At 42.5% G+C, this 18258-nt stretch overlaps 1 protein-coding gene across 2 annotated transcripts in view; it reads right to left on the reverse strand.

Moving 5' to 3' along the window:
- The window catches only part of SMAP2 (small ArfGAP2), a 48847-nt gene extending 31609 nt beyond the window's left edge, over positions 1-17238 (reverse strand). The window contains exon 1 of one of the 2 annotated variants that reach the window (XM_007979268.3): positions 16713-17238. In XM_007979268.3, coding sequence (XP_007977459.1) covers positions 16713-16815 — 103 coding nt within the window. In that variant the 5' untranslated portion in view covers positions 16816-17238. The remainder of the gene's footprint in view (positions 1-16712) is intronic. The other variant, XM_007979270.3, reaches the window with a different exon arrangement.
- Between the last annotated feature and the right edge of the window lie 1020 nt (positions 17239-18258).

The raw sequence follows: 18258 nt of genomic DNA on the forward strand, positions 1-18258 counted from the left end.
GGGAGGGAAGACACAAAAAATAGCTGCTTTCATTGAGGGCAGGAAAGAGATTATTTCATTAGGAGCCAAACAGTGAGACTATCTCAGTACAAACAATTGTTTGGCTTGAAGACTCCATGTGGGTAATTACTCCAGCAAAGGCTCAGCTGGAATGGAACACGGAGCCTGCCAGGACCTAAGGATAGGGACTGACACAGGCTTAAGTGTCTGAATCATGGCTTTGGAATCCCAGAGCATCCCAGCAAAGATGCTCACCCTAATCAGCGAGAAGCACCATTCTGCACCCGACCGAGTGAAGAATGTGAATTTAAAATAGATGAGAAAAACTGGGGGTACTGGGAGCAAATTCAAAGTTATTAAAACTAAACTGATATTTTATAGCAAATGTAGCAAGTCCAAAGATTAGATTTCTTGGGAAATCGAATGCATTTCAATCACCACTTCAATGGCTAATAACAGGCTGGGTGGAGTTGGTGTGCAGGGAGGGACTGCTGAGCTAACAGCTGGGCAAATCACTTCAAAGTCAGCCAGGTGGACCTGATATTTTAAAACTTGATATTATAATTAAACCAATTTCCCAGTGACCTCACTTCAGGTAATATATGCAAACTTGGTTCTCAAGTTACTGTCTTCATCTCCTGGGGACATTTAGTTCTTTACATTTTTAGGTTACTTCAGGTTAACTTCCTCTTTGCAACAACCAGTATCTACTCATATATTTAAAAACAAAAACAAAACAAAAAACTAAAGCTGCAAAGTGAGCCTGCCCGCTGCGGGAGGGAAGGGGCCTGTGTTTAGAAGAAGCTACTCAAAAGGGTGATATGGTCATTGTCCAGTGAGATTGCTCTTCAACCTCCATCCCTAGGATAGACTCCCCACCCCACCACGTTGATGAGGGATTTTTTTCCCCTAGAAAGCTGAAGGGATAACTATCACAATACCAGGTTCTGGATGCACAAGACCCAGTCCCAATCCATAACTCACAATCCCAGGGCCTTCTTAAGTTGCTACCTGATAGCCTTTGCGAGTAAATGCTTTCATACATTTCAATCATTACCCTGACCAAGGCTAACAGCAGGCTGGTGGGTGTAGGCATATAGGGACTGCAGAACTAACAGCTGGGCAATCATTTCAAAGTTGGCCAGGTGGACTCAACATTTATAAATTTGACATGGTCATTAAAGTCGCTCATAATCAAGTGTCGGCATTCATCGGTGTATAGTACACACTTGATACGTGCTTACTGATTAAACAGGGAATAAGCAATAGTGGAACAATATGAAAACTGGTATTAAAAACAGCCCATATTCAAATAGTCTCATCTTTGTCCCTCTAGACCAATGGCTCCCAACAGAAACAATTTCCCCTCAAGGGGTAATGCTGATGTCTAGAGACACTTTTGCTTGTCACAACTGGCAGAGGGGTGGGGAAGTGCTACTGGCATCTACTGGGCAGAGGACAGGAAAGCTGGCTTCTAAACATTCTAAAATGCCCTGGACAGTGCCCACAACAAGGAATCACCCAAAATGTCAATAATCTGAGGTTGAGAAATTCTGCTGTAGAGGAACCATTTTTAAGCCATTTAGTTTGAAGTGAGACATAAGAATATGTCAGTTTTGTGGAAAGGCCTCTTCTCTTGTTCTGTAACAAACAGATACACATTTAGAGTATACAATTCTAAAATTGTAACAAACCTTAGGAATGATCTAGTCTAAGCACAGTTGGAGAAACTAAGGCCTAGAGAGGTCAAGTCATTTGCCCAAGTTCACAGAAGAAAGGATCCTCTGGACTGAACTTAGAATCACCTTTAAACACCCAAATGTGTGTTATACATAGTAGATGCTCAATAATGGTCACTAAATTGATATCTTGTTCTTTAGGTGTTTTTTTTTTTTAAGTTACAACATACAATTCACAATCTGCTCCTGGGAATCTGAGACTATTTGTGAAGACACGTTCCTCCCATCCACACTCCCCTTCCTCAAAAAGAAGCCCAGAAGGGAAAAACAGTGTAACGTACTAGAGCTCAAGACAGAGTGGCCAGGCAGAAAATGTTTTTCAATTGTTTCCAGGGAAGCTCATGTCTTTCACCCAGGCAGAGGCTCTACACAAAACCTTCTAAGTGAGCAAATGAGCCCTTGTACAAGACCACGGACATGCGAATTTCTCTTCGCAACTCAGCACAGCAGCTTTCCTAACACACTGGGGAAGTCCCAACCAACGGCAAACAGATGGAAAATCAGTGCCAGTTTCACTGAATCACAACCACATCCAAACAAGCTAGAGAGCTTCCAGTTCTAAACAAACAGCAGAATCAGAATGAATTCTGGGATCAAAGTACAGATGGTTGGTTAGTCCAGTGGGTGCTGAATATCAGTCATCAAAACAGCCCTGGCTTAAGGGAGGAGAGCAAAAGATGGAGATTTGCCCTTTGAAAAGGAAAACATTCACCACGATGTTTCAAAACCTAGGTGTTTCAGAATAGAATACAATGAGGTAGAGGTCAAAGATATGGCACAAGGGGGTGGGGCAAAGATACCAGCCATGTGAATAGAAAGATCCTGCAGAGGGAACATTAGGCAGATGAACCCAGGGAAGGTCTGGCGGGGCAGGGCAGGGGAAAGGCAGGGGAAGGGGTATCACAATTTCAAAAAAGCCCCAGTAAGATTATTTAAATTAAACAAAACTGTTCCATTGGGCACAAGGAGAGTTTCTAAAACTGCTGCAAGGCTATTAAATTCTACAGCACCTGAGAACAATGTCTAAATATTTACTCCCATCCCACAAAAGGGCTAAAGGGCTGCTATTTCAGCCTCCTGTTTCACACTTCATGCTACATTTTTCCCAAGACGATGTGTCACACCAAAACCTCCTACTGAGAGGGCAGAGGATTCGCTTCATGTCTAGCTCCAGCTTTCAAAGCAGCACAGGTGGCAGAAGCACAGAAATGAAATGGCACAAAGAAGCAATTACCACCAAGCAACCATGAGATTCACCTGCTCAGCTTCTTGGCCTGTCACAGATCTTCAGCTATCTGGGCTAATAGTATGAGGGTGACTATCAAAAAAACAAAACAAAGTATATGACCTGAACACACATTAATAGAATAATGCTGCTCATAACAGGGACATAGACACTATGTGCCAGACACTGTGCATTAGGTATGCAGATAGATGTGAAAACACAGTCCCTGTCCTCATTCCCAGTCTAAGGCCCTTCTTCAAAAGAAAAAATAATGCAGTAGCTGTTACCTCCTTTCTACTAATGTAGGACCTCTAATCCATCTTCCTAGAGGACTAAGTTTAAGTCAATGAGGACTATATGAACAACCTAAGATGCTAGTCATTGGCATAAGGGTATTTCCGCACATCAGGTATATAATGTGAAAGTGCTGGCCCATCTGGCTGTGATATGACCCATAAAGCTGTTCTTTATGTTCCTTATGTCCCTTATGTTCCTTACGTCCCTTATGGAGAAACCAGGGTTCTCCCAAGTTCCCCATTCCTTGCCTTAGCAGACATCTACTGCAATGAAGCAGTTCAGAATAACGCCCAGAGCAAAGCCGTCTCTACGTGGGCTCAACCCAGAGAATCCCCCTGGTAACTTTTTCAATTAAAGGGCCCACTTGACTACTCAAAGCTGAACACATAAATAACCCATCACTCTAACAACAACACAAAAATTTATACTACCTTATTTGTATTGTTGAAAAGTTGAAAACTCAAATATTAACAATTGGGCAAGAGATAATAATGACATATTCTAATGATGGGATACAAAAAAGGTATTTAAAAGTTTTTAACATCATGAAATAAGCTTATAATAAATGTTAAGCAAAAACGAATGATATAAAATCATTATGGTATAAGCTTAAGTAAATGGGTGATAAAAATTATGAAAAATAAGGCTGGGTGTGATGGTTGATGCCTGTAATCCCGGCACTCTGGCAGGCCGAGGTAGGCAGATGATGTGAGCTCAGGAGTTTGAGACTAGCCTGGGCAACATGGCAAAACCCTGTCTGTACTAAAAATACAAAAATTAGCTGGGCGTGGTAGTGTGCACCTGTAGTCCCAGCTACTCGGAAGGCTTAGACAGAAGAACTGCTTGAGCCTGGTAGACAGAGGTTGCAGTGAGCTGAGATTGTGCCACTGTACTCCAGCTTGGGTGACCGAGCGGGAGACCTTGTCTCAAAAAAAAAAAAAAGAATTATGAAAAATACCTTCAGCATCATTATATTTTTCATACTTTCCAATGATTTTTATCATGGGGGATAGGTTTTATAATCATAAAAGATAAAGTTGTTGTTGTTTAAAAAAAACAAACAGCATTTACTGATTACAAGCACAGGGATCCTCCCATCTCCCCAGCTCCTAAAATCCCCTAAGACAGAAAACAACTATGGCAACAAATCTTTCTTTCCTTAAATGTATGAGAAGTCTAATGAAACTGGGACCTATTTTTACTCTGCCCATAATATGGACCCTTGATCTGAGCCACTTGTGTCAGGCTACTTCTGTTGAGACTAGACTCAGAACAAGTTAGAATGCTCAGAGGAGCCAAGCTGGAGTCTTCCTGATTCCAATGTTGCATTTAATGAAGCTTCCTTTCTCTTTCATATAATCTGGGAATATTAATACTGTAGTCACACTACAGGCAAGACCTTTCCTCAAGTTTCTCCTCCATCTGTAACAGTTCCTCTAACCGAACTCTTCATGCCTACTTTCAGAGAGACAAAGTCAATCCCTGTTCCAAACAGCTAATCTTTCAGTAAAAATGATTTCAACATAGCAGAAGCACCTGCATCTCTTAATTCATTCCTTCTCAAATCAGCTGTCACACTCAAATTGGTTTCCGTCAGCTCTGCTGTTTTCAGCTATTTTGAACAAAAGCATCATGGTAAGAACAGGGAGTTTCCTTCCTGTTTCTCTTCTCAGGGTTTGTGTCAGTTACAAGGAGTGATAAAGTGTCAACAACAACAAAAATACACCAATGCCCCCTTCTCTACAAGCTTTACACTACAGCATATGATGTCACCAGTTCACACAGAAAATCCTGTACGAAATTATTTTTGAAGGCATAGAACAAAAACAACCACCTAAATAATATTCAGACAAAATTTCCTTAACTCAAAACTAGAAACACTAGAGAACTATTTTCTAAATCCACACATTTGGGGACTTCCAGTTAGACAAGAAAAGAGGAAGTTAAACAACAAAATATACTGTGTGTGCACTTCGGACCAATGAGGTGAAGTAACACTGCAGGATTAACATGTAAACCCACATCTAAAGATGTAAGCTCTGTGGTAGACAGAGCCTGGGGATTTATGGTCTTCCATCACCAGCAACTGCTGCAAAAGACAGCATGGCTATTTGAAGAAAAGGAAAAGAAAAGGTGCTCTATTTGCTCAAATCACCATGCTAGGACACGCTTATCAGCTACAGCTAAGAGTAGGTCTCTCCCCCCTCTCGCATTTGCTTCACTGTTTCAACACATCATAAAATGAGAGCATTACACATTTGGTTTGTGGGTGAGGGGAAATGACATGAGGCCTGAGGAACCCAGTTCTCATTGTTTCAGATTAAGAAATTTCTTCTTGGAAGCTTCGACCTGAAATTTTTTTAAAAAAACAGTATTTTCCAAGTGAGCTTATGAAATCCAGAATTTAAATAAACCCTATTCTATATGTATTTAAAAGCAAACCAGAATTCCTACAGGAAATCTGTAAACGGAGGGGAAAAGAGGGCTATAGTCAACAAAACTTGTCAGAGAATCACTTAACATTAATTGAAAATGAAAAGAAGCAACAATAATAAAATTCTACTACTACCCAGTGACATGCTACAAAGGAGGGATCCCAGGGCAAGCTTCAGCCACACATGAGGGAGGATGGGGGATAAGGGGAAGAGCTGGACAAACTGAAGACGACCACCAGAGCAACCTTACGCTGACGGATGGCCACAGCTGAGGCAGATCTGGCTCATCTCTGGGGCTGTCCACTGGGGAGAGACCTGCAGTTCAGCCATCAGTGGACCGGCATTCACAAAGCCTGTGGGGAAACACAGGATCCAGAAGAGTGGGGTAGGGAAGGAGAAAGTGTAGGAAACGGAATAGTCAAACATAGGAGTGAAATATTATGTTTATTAAATATGAAGCTTCAAAAATGCTTAGATGGATCTCTTAAGTTGAAATGGACCAGTTGAAAAGAACTGGTACTCTGAAAAGCAGTCTGATACGCTTTTTCAAATCCCAAATTACATTTTCATTACACCTGTGAATTATAGTAACCGCCTGCCAAGAGGAAATGAGTTTTTTGGAGAAAAGAAAGAAACAAGGAAACCTATGCAATTGTTACAGTTGGTAACTTCACTCAAACAATGAGAGTCCTTTATCTGTGGCCTCTGTGGGAAGTAACAGCCTAAAAGCAAACATACACTGCACTGAAAACTCTGCTGGCCTAGTTCCACCAATTCCATTAATACAGCAAGGGCCCAAATGCAGGTGACCTGATTGACAAAAAAAGCACTTCTAGAAAGGGCTGAACTTGTCTCATATAACTCATTAGACACTTTTATAATCAAGAAGAAAACAAGTAGCCACAACTTGGAAAGCTCTGCCCTTAAATGGAGCAGCAGCAACGTTCCTTACAAGACAAAATATTTTTTTCAGGTCAGGGTAGAAGAAAACAGACCCAGTGATCTTGCCTGCCTCACCCAGTGCAAACCTCACCCAGTGCAAACTTATCTGAAGTTGTGGGGTAAAACAAACAAATCAGTAAAAGATAAAACAGCCACACTGCAGTCACCTTAACTATAAAGAAACGACTGAGCTGAGGCCGGGGCTTGGTGGCTCACGTCTGCAATCCCAGCACTTTGGGAGGCCAAGGAGGGTGGATCACTTGAGGCCAGGAGTTTGAGACCAGCCTGGCCAATGTGGTGAGACCCTGTCTCTAAAAATACAAATAATTAGCTGAGCATGGAGGCACACACTTATAATCCCAGCTACCTGGAAAGCTGAGGCATGAGAATCACTTGAACCCGGGAGTCAGAGATGGCAGTGAGCTGAGACGGCATCAAAGCACTCCAGCCTGGGCAACAGAGCAAGACTCTGTCTCCAAAAAAACGAAAGAAAAAAAAAAAAAAAGAGTGAGCTGTACCATGTTTTAAGGCTGCAATCTTCAACACTCTCTGTGTATGGCTTCTGTGTTATTAATTCAAGCTGTCCAGTTGTAGATGTACTCAATGTGGATACACCATACCTAAGATTTCTCAGAATTGACAGGGTGGGAACTTATTTTCTGAGTAACCTAAGTTGCTCCTGGCAGCAGCCAACAGTCAAATACATTTCAATATAGGAGCCAATTTGCCTAGTCATACCCCCTAAGTATATAAACTATGACTGAGTTGTTACATTACTTCCTGGGACTAATAATTGTTTCACCAACAGTCAAGATCCTTTAGAAGCACTCAATGTTGTATCCGCTGGAAAACCTTCTGTTCTCTTGTCCAAAATAATTCAAATACTATAAGGGGAAAGAAATTACATCTTGGAGAATTCAGTGCCTTTGTGTCTTTGCCTGTTTGCGCTGGGATCACAGGGAACTACATCTCCCAGGCTCCCTTTGCCAACTGATTTCGGGATAAGTTCCATCAACGGGAGGCACTGACGAGGATAAGAGGCAGGAGCAGGGAGCAGCCAGGGTAATACACTCTCTCACTCGGCCTAGTTCCAGCTGTCACCAGACAGCTCCTCTTTCCATGCTTCCGCTCACACCAGACCACAGGGGCTTCCAGCCCTTGGTGACACCAGTGCACCGTCTATTTTCCTTGTGGGCACAGTAGTTCCCAGGCATTGCTAATCGATGGGGTGCCTCACCAGCCCGTTTAGCTTCTTGGCTTTTCTAGCAGCCGTGTAACCTATTCCCTATTTTAAATTCCCTCTGCTTATAAGACCAACAGTGGCTTCTGTTCCCGACTGGTCCTTGACTGACACAGGGCCTTCCAAACATATTTCAAAACTTATTTTTCAGAAAATTAATAGCTTTCCTAAGAATTAAAACAATTATTCAGATAACCTAGAAAAGGTATCTTCTAATATGAAACAAAACATTTACAGATGACAAAATCAATTCATGCATTCAAACAAATATTTACTGAGAGCTTGGTCTCTGCCAAGCACTGTTCTAGGTGCTGGGAATACTACAGTGAACAAAACAGGCATAGACCCCTGTCCCCTAGCTTACATTCTAGGGACGGGTAAAGTGTGGCACATTACGATTTTTAAAATTAGCCAATACAGGACTGTTGCTTTAACAACAGAGGAATTTGATAAAAGTGGATTAACTTTAAGGTGTTCTACTCTACAAAGACTTGGTTCTTACCTTTTCAATGTGGTATGAACTGTCACATTCCAGGGGCCAATACAGAACTTCTTCAAAGCTAGTATCTAGTTAAACTGGCCACTTGATCAAACAGGAGTACAACTGTGATAAGGATTTAAACAGACACAATAACAAAAGATAGGCACTGTGTGCTTACAGTGTAAAGCATATGTATGTTTTATGCAGATTCTTGCTTGGCATCATTTTTACAGGAAATACCATTTGGAGGAACTGAGTCTGACTCAATTTAATAAGTAACTTTATTCCTTCTCTGTAGCGCAAGTAGAGTCCATCAACATAACATATACAACCAGTGACAATGTACATAACAAGTAGAATGTTGCAGTCACTGATTGCATGACACAATTTCCAAGATGGAATTTTCAGGCAGAAGAACAGAAACAGACAATGACTCATGTGGTGAACAGTTATATAGACAACTGTGCCCAAGAAAGCTGCCACCTACATACGATAATGACATCAGATGAAAAATGCAGAAAGAAGGTAGTTTTCTAATTTATCTAGAAAAAAAGATTTGCTGAAAAGTATATATACCGAGAGATGAGACTGCTGCTACCTGTTTATGCATCCTAAGCACTGAGCAACCAGGAGCACACATCAGGTATTCCAAATATGACCTGCTTGAGCCTAAGAGCATGTTCAGCCTCAAAAATCAACATCATGAACTCCAGAAATAACATAATATCTACTTCTGGTACTTCACTAGACTTATGCTAAAATAATTTAACGTACCCACAAAGGTACATTTCAATGGAGAATTTATGGGCACCGTGCTCAGACCTTTCTTACTATTCAGCGATTAGGAAGCGTTTCATGCCTGCAATATTTATAACCCCATGTGAATAGCAGGTGGACCTACAATACTATGGGCTTCTTATATAACAGGAAGTCTAAAGCATAGTGCATATTCAAAATCTCTATGTCACGGAGCAAGTCAACCACAGAGCTCAGGTTTTAACCTTACAGGATCCTAACTACCTATCAAACTCTACTCCTCATCACTCCTCAAAATGCAGTCAAAATACACTAAAGAATCCCCACACACACACACACACACAAAAAACAGTGCACCTCGGAGGCTTTACACATTCGGTTCCCTCTTCCTAGAATGCAAAGTTCCCTAAATTCACTTGGCAAATCATGCTTATCCTTTAAGACACAGCCTACTTTTCTCTTTGAAGCCATGACTTCCTGAGGAAGACTTCTTTGCCTTCTTCAGTGCTTTCATTTCTCCCTGTATACCATGCCACAATAATTTCTATATTGCATCATTTATATTTGTACACATCTGCTTCCCCATTAGACCGTAAAATCCTTGAGACCAAAAACCCTTTCTTTTAATCTATATATCCTGGTACAATGTCTGAGAAAAAGTAGGTAGTAAGTGCTTAAGAAACATTTTCTGAATGACTATATGTAGTAGGGGATCTCAGGCTTGCGAAGTTCCCCTAAAAGATATTACATTTTCTATTCTTCATCTCACTGGCACCAAATGATATTTAAAGGGCAAGGAGAACAAATACGAAAGTATCTCTCAGGGAACAGGTTTAATATGTTGACATTAAAAGACAATCTAATGGGGATTTTGATAAATCACTTTCAGTAAAACTGTATCAATCTAAGCATGACTGTCAGAGTTACAGTGCACTAGCTGTAAAAACCCAGAAAGGTATGTGATCTTGGCTAGAGAAAGGCATTTAACAACTAAAAATGGAGGCAGAACTCCTTCTGTTGTTTAGCTCCACTGGAATTTTTACTTTTTAAAAGGTGCCACCGACTGAACGTGGTGGCTCACGCCTGTAATCCCAGCACTTTGAGAGGCTAAGGTGGGCGGATCACCTGAGGTCAGAGATTCAAGACCAGTCTGGCCAATATGATGAAACTCTGTCTCTACTAAAAATACAAAATATTAGCTGGGTGTGGTGGAAGGAGCCTGTAATCCCAGCTACTCGGGAGGCTGAGGCAGGAGAATCACTTGAACCCGGGAAGCGGAGGTTGCAGGGAGCCAAGACTGCGCCACTGAACTCCAGTCTGGGCAACAGAGCGAGACTCCATCTCAAAAGAAAAAAAAAAGTGCCACAGATACAGCTAAAATAATTTAAAATTGATAGGAAAGTTCATTTCTAAGGAATATTTAATAAGCAATGACTTGGCTATCAACAGAAAACAAATGTAAAGCAAAGCTAAAGATTAATGTACATGAGTTGAAATTTAAGACAACTATGAAAAAATTTCTACACAAAGAAATTCCCTGGTCTAATCTTCCATACAAGTTTGAAATCAGGAAACATCCAGAGACCATCCTCAAGGGTACCATAAAGCACATTTTTGCAAAAATGCCAGAACTCCATATATAGAAAATGGTTTTGGCTTAAAGACTAGGGAATTACTGGGTGAGTCATTCTAACTGTGGCTTCCAGTAACCAGACTATCTTAAGGGAATAAAGTCAAAATTAAAACTAATAAAATCAAGATAAAAAAATTTATGATCAGCAATGGTGAAAATAAATAATGCAGACATTTGTGTAACACATTAGCTTACAAAGCACTTTCGTTTTTCAAACTAGGAAAATTAAACTGAGAAAGTTAGGTGTATGTGGAATCAGGTCACCAAGCTGCAATAGGCAAAGTAAAGGAGTTTAACTAGCTGTTTCAACACGAAGTCTACAGACTCTTCCATTATTCTGCCTCTCTGCCATCTTAACGGTAGACTTATATGTGTCTATGGGTCTAGGACACTTTCTAAGATGCCTTCAAAGAGAGCAGAGTCCACTGGGCATGGTGGCTTGTGCCTGTAACCCCAGCATTTTGGGAGGCCAAGGTGGGCAGATCACTTGAGGTCAGGAGTTCGAGACTAGCCTTGACAACATGGTGAAACCTTGTCTCTGCTAAAAATATAAAAGTTAGTCAGGTGCCTGTAATCCCCACTACTCAGGAGGCTGAGGCAGGAGAACTTGACCCCAGGAGGTGGAGTTTGCAGTGAGCCAAAATAGCGCCATTGCACTTAGCAAGACTCCGTCTCAAAAAAGAGAGAGAGAGAGAGAGAGCAGTGTCTTCCAAATCATTTATCTTTCAACTTAATCAAGATAACTTGGTCGTAGCCTTAGAAAACACCTTCAAAGAACAAAGCACTCCTCAATGTGCATAGAAAGTGAATGCTCTCCATGTTCTGTTGATTGAAAAATGCAGATGTCAAGAGCTGTGGGTAATATGCTACTGTTTGCATAAAAGCACTGCAAAGAAACATATTTAAATGTTGTTTGTCTACGCATATATTATCTCTTAAAAGTCACGTAAGAAATTGCCAACAATGGGCTAGGTATGGTGGTTCACACCTGTAATCCCAGCACTTTGAGAGGCCGAAGCGACCTCCTGACCAACATGGTGAAACCCCATCTCTACTAAAAATAGAGGGCGCCCAGCTACTTGGGAGGCTGAGGCAGGAGAATCACTTGAACCCAGGAGGGAGAGGTTGCAGTGAGCCAAGATCTCGCCGTTGCACTCCAGCCTGGGCGACAAAAGCAAAACTCTGTCTCACAAAAAAAAAAAAAAAAAAGGAAAAGAAAAGAAATTGCCAACAATGGTTACTTCCAGGGAGGGAAAATGGTGGCTCAGAGATGAGGGACAGGAGAATGATTTTATACCGTACATATTCCCCTTTGGACCTTTTGAATTTTGAACTACATGAAAGTGCTACTTTTTTCAAAAAGTAAATTTAAATGTAAATTTAAAAATATACAATAGGAGTTGGAACACAGGCAGTGTTGGGTGGGGTGAAACATTTCAGAGATAGGATGTAGCAGAAGAAGGGAAAAGCAAAAAATTATTACACTGTCTGTCAGACTCTAGAATTTCATATGGTGTTTCAGTCTGAGGTAAATATTCCTCAAGATGATCAAATGTCTTGTACTTTTAACTCTTTGCTCTGCCGGGTATGATGTGTCACACCTGTAATCCCAGCACTTTGGGAGGCTGAGACGGGAGGACTCCTTGAGCCCAGGAGTTAGAACCAGCCTGAGAAACATAGTGAGACCCTGTCTCAATTGCAGACAATCCAGTAAATGAATAAATACATCTTTGCCCATCAAACAGCTCTTAATTTCTCACAAACCTTGACACTAAGAAAGGAGTGTCCCAATAGTGGACACAAATATTTAGGTCATCAGAAAGGTATAGTCAGCCCTCTGTTAGAAATGGATTCTGCATCTGTGGATTCAACCAACTGCAGATTGAAAATATTCGAAAACATGGTTGGGTCCTGTGGCACATGCCTGTAGTCCCTGCACTTTGGAAGGCTAAGTGGGAGGATAGATTGAGTCTGAGGCTACAGTGAGCTATTATTGCACCACTGCACTCCAGCCTGGGCAGCAGAGCAAGACCCTGTCTCAAAAAAGAAAAAAAGAAAATATTCAGTAAAAAATGGATGGTTGCATCTGTACAGAACATGTGCAGACTTTTTTCCTTGTCATTATTCCCTAAATGATACAGAGTAACAACTACTGGCATGGCATTAACATTGTATTAGGTATTATAAGTAATCTAGAGATGATTTAAAGTATAAGGGAGGATGTGTAAAAGTTATATGCAAGCACTACGCCATTTATATCAGGGACTCGAGCATCTGTGGATTTCAATACCCCAGAAGGTTCCTGGAGCCAATCCCCCATGGATACCAAAGGACAACTGTAGATCCTTTCATAGTAAATAAGACAGTGTCCAGTTTAAAACATAGTCTCTGAAGGGGTGGCTTAGCAGTTATTCCTGACACACCGATAAAATCTGGAACTGCAGAGCTAGAAGTTAAATCTTGGACCAGTATGAACCTAAGTACAAAGGAAGTATGATCCATATCCAAAAATGGAACCCAGCCTCAATAAATCAGCCAGAGTAACCATTCACATATCTGGAATTTTCAGTAGTTTTGTCCTCTGTTCTATCACTACCTAAGTCAATCCAAAAGCTCACCCTAAAAGTCACATTAACCCCAGGGCTTTGGGTAATGAAGAAATCACATCTTGAGCCTAGAGCAAATCATAGCATTTCTTAAAAAGGCAGCACCAAAGAAGTTTCCTTTCCCACACTGAAATTACTGGAATGGCTTCGTGGCCCCAGAAACTGGTGAGACTCGTGCCCAAGCGAGTTAAAAACCCCAGGATCAACAAAATTTGTACAAAGTAAAAAGAACACATGCTTGTTCTCTATTCTGATACTTATTTGTTTTGTTTTGTTTTGTTTTTGAGACAGGGTCTTGCTCTCTTTCCCAGGCTGGAGCGCAGTGGCACTCGATCATGACTCACTGCAGCTTCGACCTCCTGGGCTCAGGTGCCCAGGTAATCCTCCTGCCTCAGCCTCCTGAGTAGCTGGGACTACAGATGCGCACCACCGTACCCAACTAATTTCTAAATTATTTGTAGCGACAAGGTCACACTATGTTGCCCAGACTGGTCTTGAACTCCTGGACTCAACTGATCCTCCTTCCTCGGCCTCTCAAAGTGCTGGGATTACAGGTTTTTGAGCCACCACACCCAGCCTCTATTCTGAAGTTTAAATCACATACCTTAAAAGTCAACTAATAAGTGTTTCTAAATAAGTATAAGAATTTAAAAATAAAAGTCATTGCCAAAGAGTTATATTTTGGAACACTGCAAAAATGCCTGCTCATAGCTCTACAGTCTATGCCACATCATCTAACTGGATATTAATAGATGAGCAATCACTCACCATATCCTATACAGTTAACTTCCAATTTTTCAGGAAAGGACACAGGAATACAGGTAAATAAACTGAAACCCAATTCTCATTTTAGCCAACACTTTTTAAATTCCTCCTCCAATGAAATGTAATTTTTTATCAGCACTAACAGGTAACGATTTATTGATCCAAACATCTTTTCCTTCAACAATCTGACAGTTGTCCAAATGATCATTATGACAACCGAAATTAGAAAAGAGTAGGGGAAAAAGAGTGAGAGGGCTTTGAGGGGTGGAATGGGAAAGATAATTCATAAATTGGATAAACAGAGGCCCCAACAAATGCCTATTTGTCATAGTCGAAAGATGACTGACCCATTGTCATCTCATTTTTAATACAATGACCAAGTCACTGAAGCCACCCGGTAAAATGTAAAACGAACTTTTGAAAAGAAATTGTTTGAAGATCCAGGAGTCTACCATCAACAGTAGTTAATAAAGTTTACAAGCCAGCAGTTACTAGTTCTCATTAAGAATTAACTGATATTTCATAACCTGATCCCCAGTAAGCTTATTAATAAAAAGCAATGGAAATTTGGGGCTGGGTGTGATGACTCATGCCTGTAATCCCAGCACTTTGGGAGGCCGAGACGGGTAGATCACCTGAGGTCAGGAGTTCGAGACCAACCTGGCCAACATGGTGAAACCCTGTCTCTACTAAAAATACAAAAATCAGCTGAGCATGGTGGTGGGCACCTGTAATCCCAGGTACTCGGGAGGCTCAGGCAGGAGAATCCCTTGAACCCCTGAGGCAGAGTTTGCAGTGAGCCGAGATTACGCCATTGCACTCCACCCTGGGCGACAAGAGTGAAAATCTGTCTCAAAAAAATAAAAATAAAAAATAAAATAAATAAAAAGCAACGGAAATTTGGAGGAAGAAGTAGTGAATCAGCCTCTCTCTTCTATATGCTGAATTTTATTGGAATATGAGTAAGTACAAGGATAACATGAGAAATGGGGGGGGGGGGGGGTTCTAGTCACCAAAATGGCATCTGACTCTCCAAATGCAGCAATGCTCATTCCAGTGGGTGCTTCACTGTGACTCAAGATCTGTCACATGAGGACATAAGGGAATTTGAATAAAGCCAAGATACACTCCTAAAATCAATCGACTCTTCCAATAGATTTAACAGAAGATCTAACAGTAATCAACCTATAAGACACTAACCTACTCAACATAAATTGATTCTAAAATACGTTTTAAAATGAATTATTGCTAATGCAAAAAGTCAGGAAATAAGTCTAGGAATTTGTTTTCCTAATGGCACTTCTATTTATGTATTGGTAGAGGTCACCAAAACACATTACTAGGTGTCCATGTATCATTCCCCTGTTCTCCTTTTATAACCTTATTCTTCAAAAATAAAAGGTAATTAAGTGAAAGCATCAATTAAGTATTTCCTTCCTTTCTCAAAACATATAAATAAAAATATAACTGAATCTTTGTTTTATAGTATATGCCACTACGCTATACGGCAAACAATCCTGGCAAATCCACTGCATAGTCGCCCTCAAATTATAACTCTTCATTTCTCCCCAACCAAAGGGAAAATAATTTTCCCAACTCCTCCAATTATACGCCAAAAGAATTAGAAAATACGGAAAAAAAGATTCACAGCGGCTTGTATAAGTGTCAAGTGCCAACATTTCACTAATAACCAAGATTTCCTATTGTACAGACTTTTAATTGTATCAAATCATGAATCTTCTAGGGCACAGAAAACAAAGACTAAATGGTTCTGCCAATTTACAATGATCATATTTCACCTTTAGAAGTGTAATCACCATAGAAGCAACGAATTCATCGAATTCATCTTTCTGTCTCCACTGATTAAACGGATCCTGCACTACAGGCATAATCGGCTAGTTTCTGCCACCACTCATACATAGGCCTCCAAAGCACTCTACAAGCCAGGGCTAGGCTGTCTAGAAATCCGCACTGTGTCACTGCATAAGGCAGTTTCCCACTGCACATATCCAGGAGGAATAAAACCACCTAGGCACTCTTGTCAGATCTTAGCAAGGCTGCAAAATGACAGGAGTTGCTAACCAAAGAGCAGGCAGCAACAATCACCACCTTTAAAAATCATTTAAGCAGTTTTCCTCTCCGCCATCTCACTTCCCTCCTCCTCCTCGTCATTCTCTGTCTCTCTCTCTCACACTCTCTCTCACACACACACACACACACACACACACACACGCACGCACTGCAGTTCATCCCCAGCTGTGCAAGTGACATGCTGGGAGCTCTGGACTGACAGCCGGCCCAGAACTCATTCAGAGCCCTTAAATACAGACATTCTCACCTGAACACGCCAGGCAACTTCCACCCGCACCATCACTTCCACCCTCCCCGACACACACACTCTCGCCCTCGCAAGCTCTCCCCACACCAATCCCCGAGCAGCAGAAAGCCCAGCAGGCTCATTGCAAGCGCAGCACGCGTTACCACTTATAAGCCGAGTTGGGCGGCCTAAGCTCCAGAAACCTCCTCTTCACGCAGCCCGTTCCCACCACCCCGACGCGGCTGGACCCCTGGCCCGCCAGGTGGGATGCGCTACCTTTGGACTGGCAATCCGCACAAAACTTGTTATCCTCCTCCAGCAGCAGGTTGGCCAGGACAGCCTGGTACCGATCCACGTCCTTCACCGACTTGCCTGTCATGGCCAGGGTGCCGGCGGGGGCAGAGGGCGACGCGCCCTCCTCGCCCCCAGAGACCCCTGCCTCAGTCCGGGGGAGAGGACTCCCGGTCCCCCGCCCAGGGGCAAATCCTGAGCGGGGAGAGCCCTCTCCTCTGGCCCCGCCGGACGCCCCTTCCCGGGTCGGCGGCGTCCGTCCCCCACTCCGCAGCCCCTCGGCGCGGCGCCCCTTGGCGGGCTTAGGGACAGGCCCGCGTCCAGGAGAGGCTGCGGGGCCAGAGACCCTCAGCCCAGGAAAAGGCAGACCACGAGCCTCCTGGGTGCCGGACGCAGAAATGACCCTCTGGCCGGCCTGTCTACTGGCCTTGCGTTCCGCGCCTCGGTTTCCCTGGCAGCTGCCGTCAGCTCCGCTACCACCTCCGCCGCCTACTTCCGGCAGCTCTTCCTCCCCACCTCCACCCTGCCCAGCCCGCGCATGCGCCCCGCCCCCACCGCGCCGCACTGGGCTCTTCCTTCAGCTCCGCCTCTCCGCAACCAATCGGTGGAGAAGCGGGGGGCGGGGCTTGGGTGGGGGCGGAGGGAAGGGGTGGGCACGCCTCCTGCGTGTCCTTGGAAGAGAATGAATGGAGCCTGGTAGAAAGGGAGTGGAGGGAATGGAAGAAAGTGAAGGAAGACAACAACTAACATTTACAGAGCTCTTACTATGCGCTAGGCACTGTGTTAAGCGCTTTACATGAATTATCCCAATATAATCCTCACAACAACCCTATGAATTACTTATCATCCTTATGTAACCTAAGGGTTGTGGATACCCCAAAGTCCTCCAGCTTGTTTTTTCCAACAGCCAACTAAAAGAGTCCAAGCCCCTAATCCAGGATATAAGAACGTCACCCCCTCCCCAAATTTTCAGAGGACTCTGGTCGCCTCTCACTTGGAATACGTGCTCCCACTAATACTCATTAGCTCTCCTCTGTGACTCCTGCCTTTTTGGATATTGTTTGTCCTGGTGCCCAGACATTTCTTTCTTCTTCCATTTCTTAAATTCTCACAAAACAGCGAGCTTTGTGTGGCAGACTTTTACTGAATGTTATTTGGGAAGGGTGGAGGACGGTGATTAAAGCATAGCACAGAACAGGCAACTCCTTAAAAATGATTATTAAACATCATTGTACAAAGCTACCCTTGCTACAGATAATTTCTCATTGGCTGTCCTTTTCCTTAGGGATCCACCTGCCATCTGGCTTGTGTTTTCATTCACTCATTCATTCATTCACTGAGCACAATGTTAATGAGAAATTTCTAAGTATCAGGCACTGTACTAGGGGAAAAGGAAACACCATGATTCGATTTGTGGTTTTAAAAGGTCACTCTGGCTGCCATGGAAATAATTAATCAGGGAAGATGGTAAGCAGATGCTAAGAGTTATCCAAACTCTAGTGAAACCCTCTCCTCCATTTCTTTACTTTAT

This window comes from Chlorocebus sabaeus, chromosome 20 (assembly GCF_047675955.1).
Source record: "Chlorocebus sabaeus isolate Y175 chromosome 20, mChlSab1.0.hap1, whole genome shotgun sequence".
Classification (NCBI taxonomy): domain Eukaryota; kingdom Metazoa; phylum Chordata; class Mammalia; order Primates; family Cercopithecidae; genus Chlorocebus; species Chlorocebus sabaeus.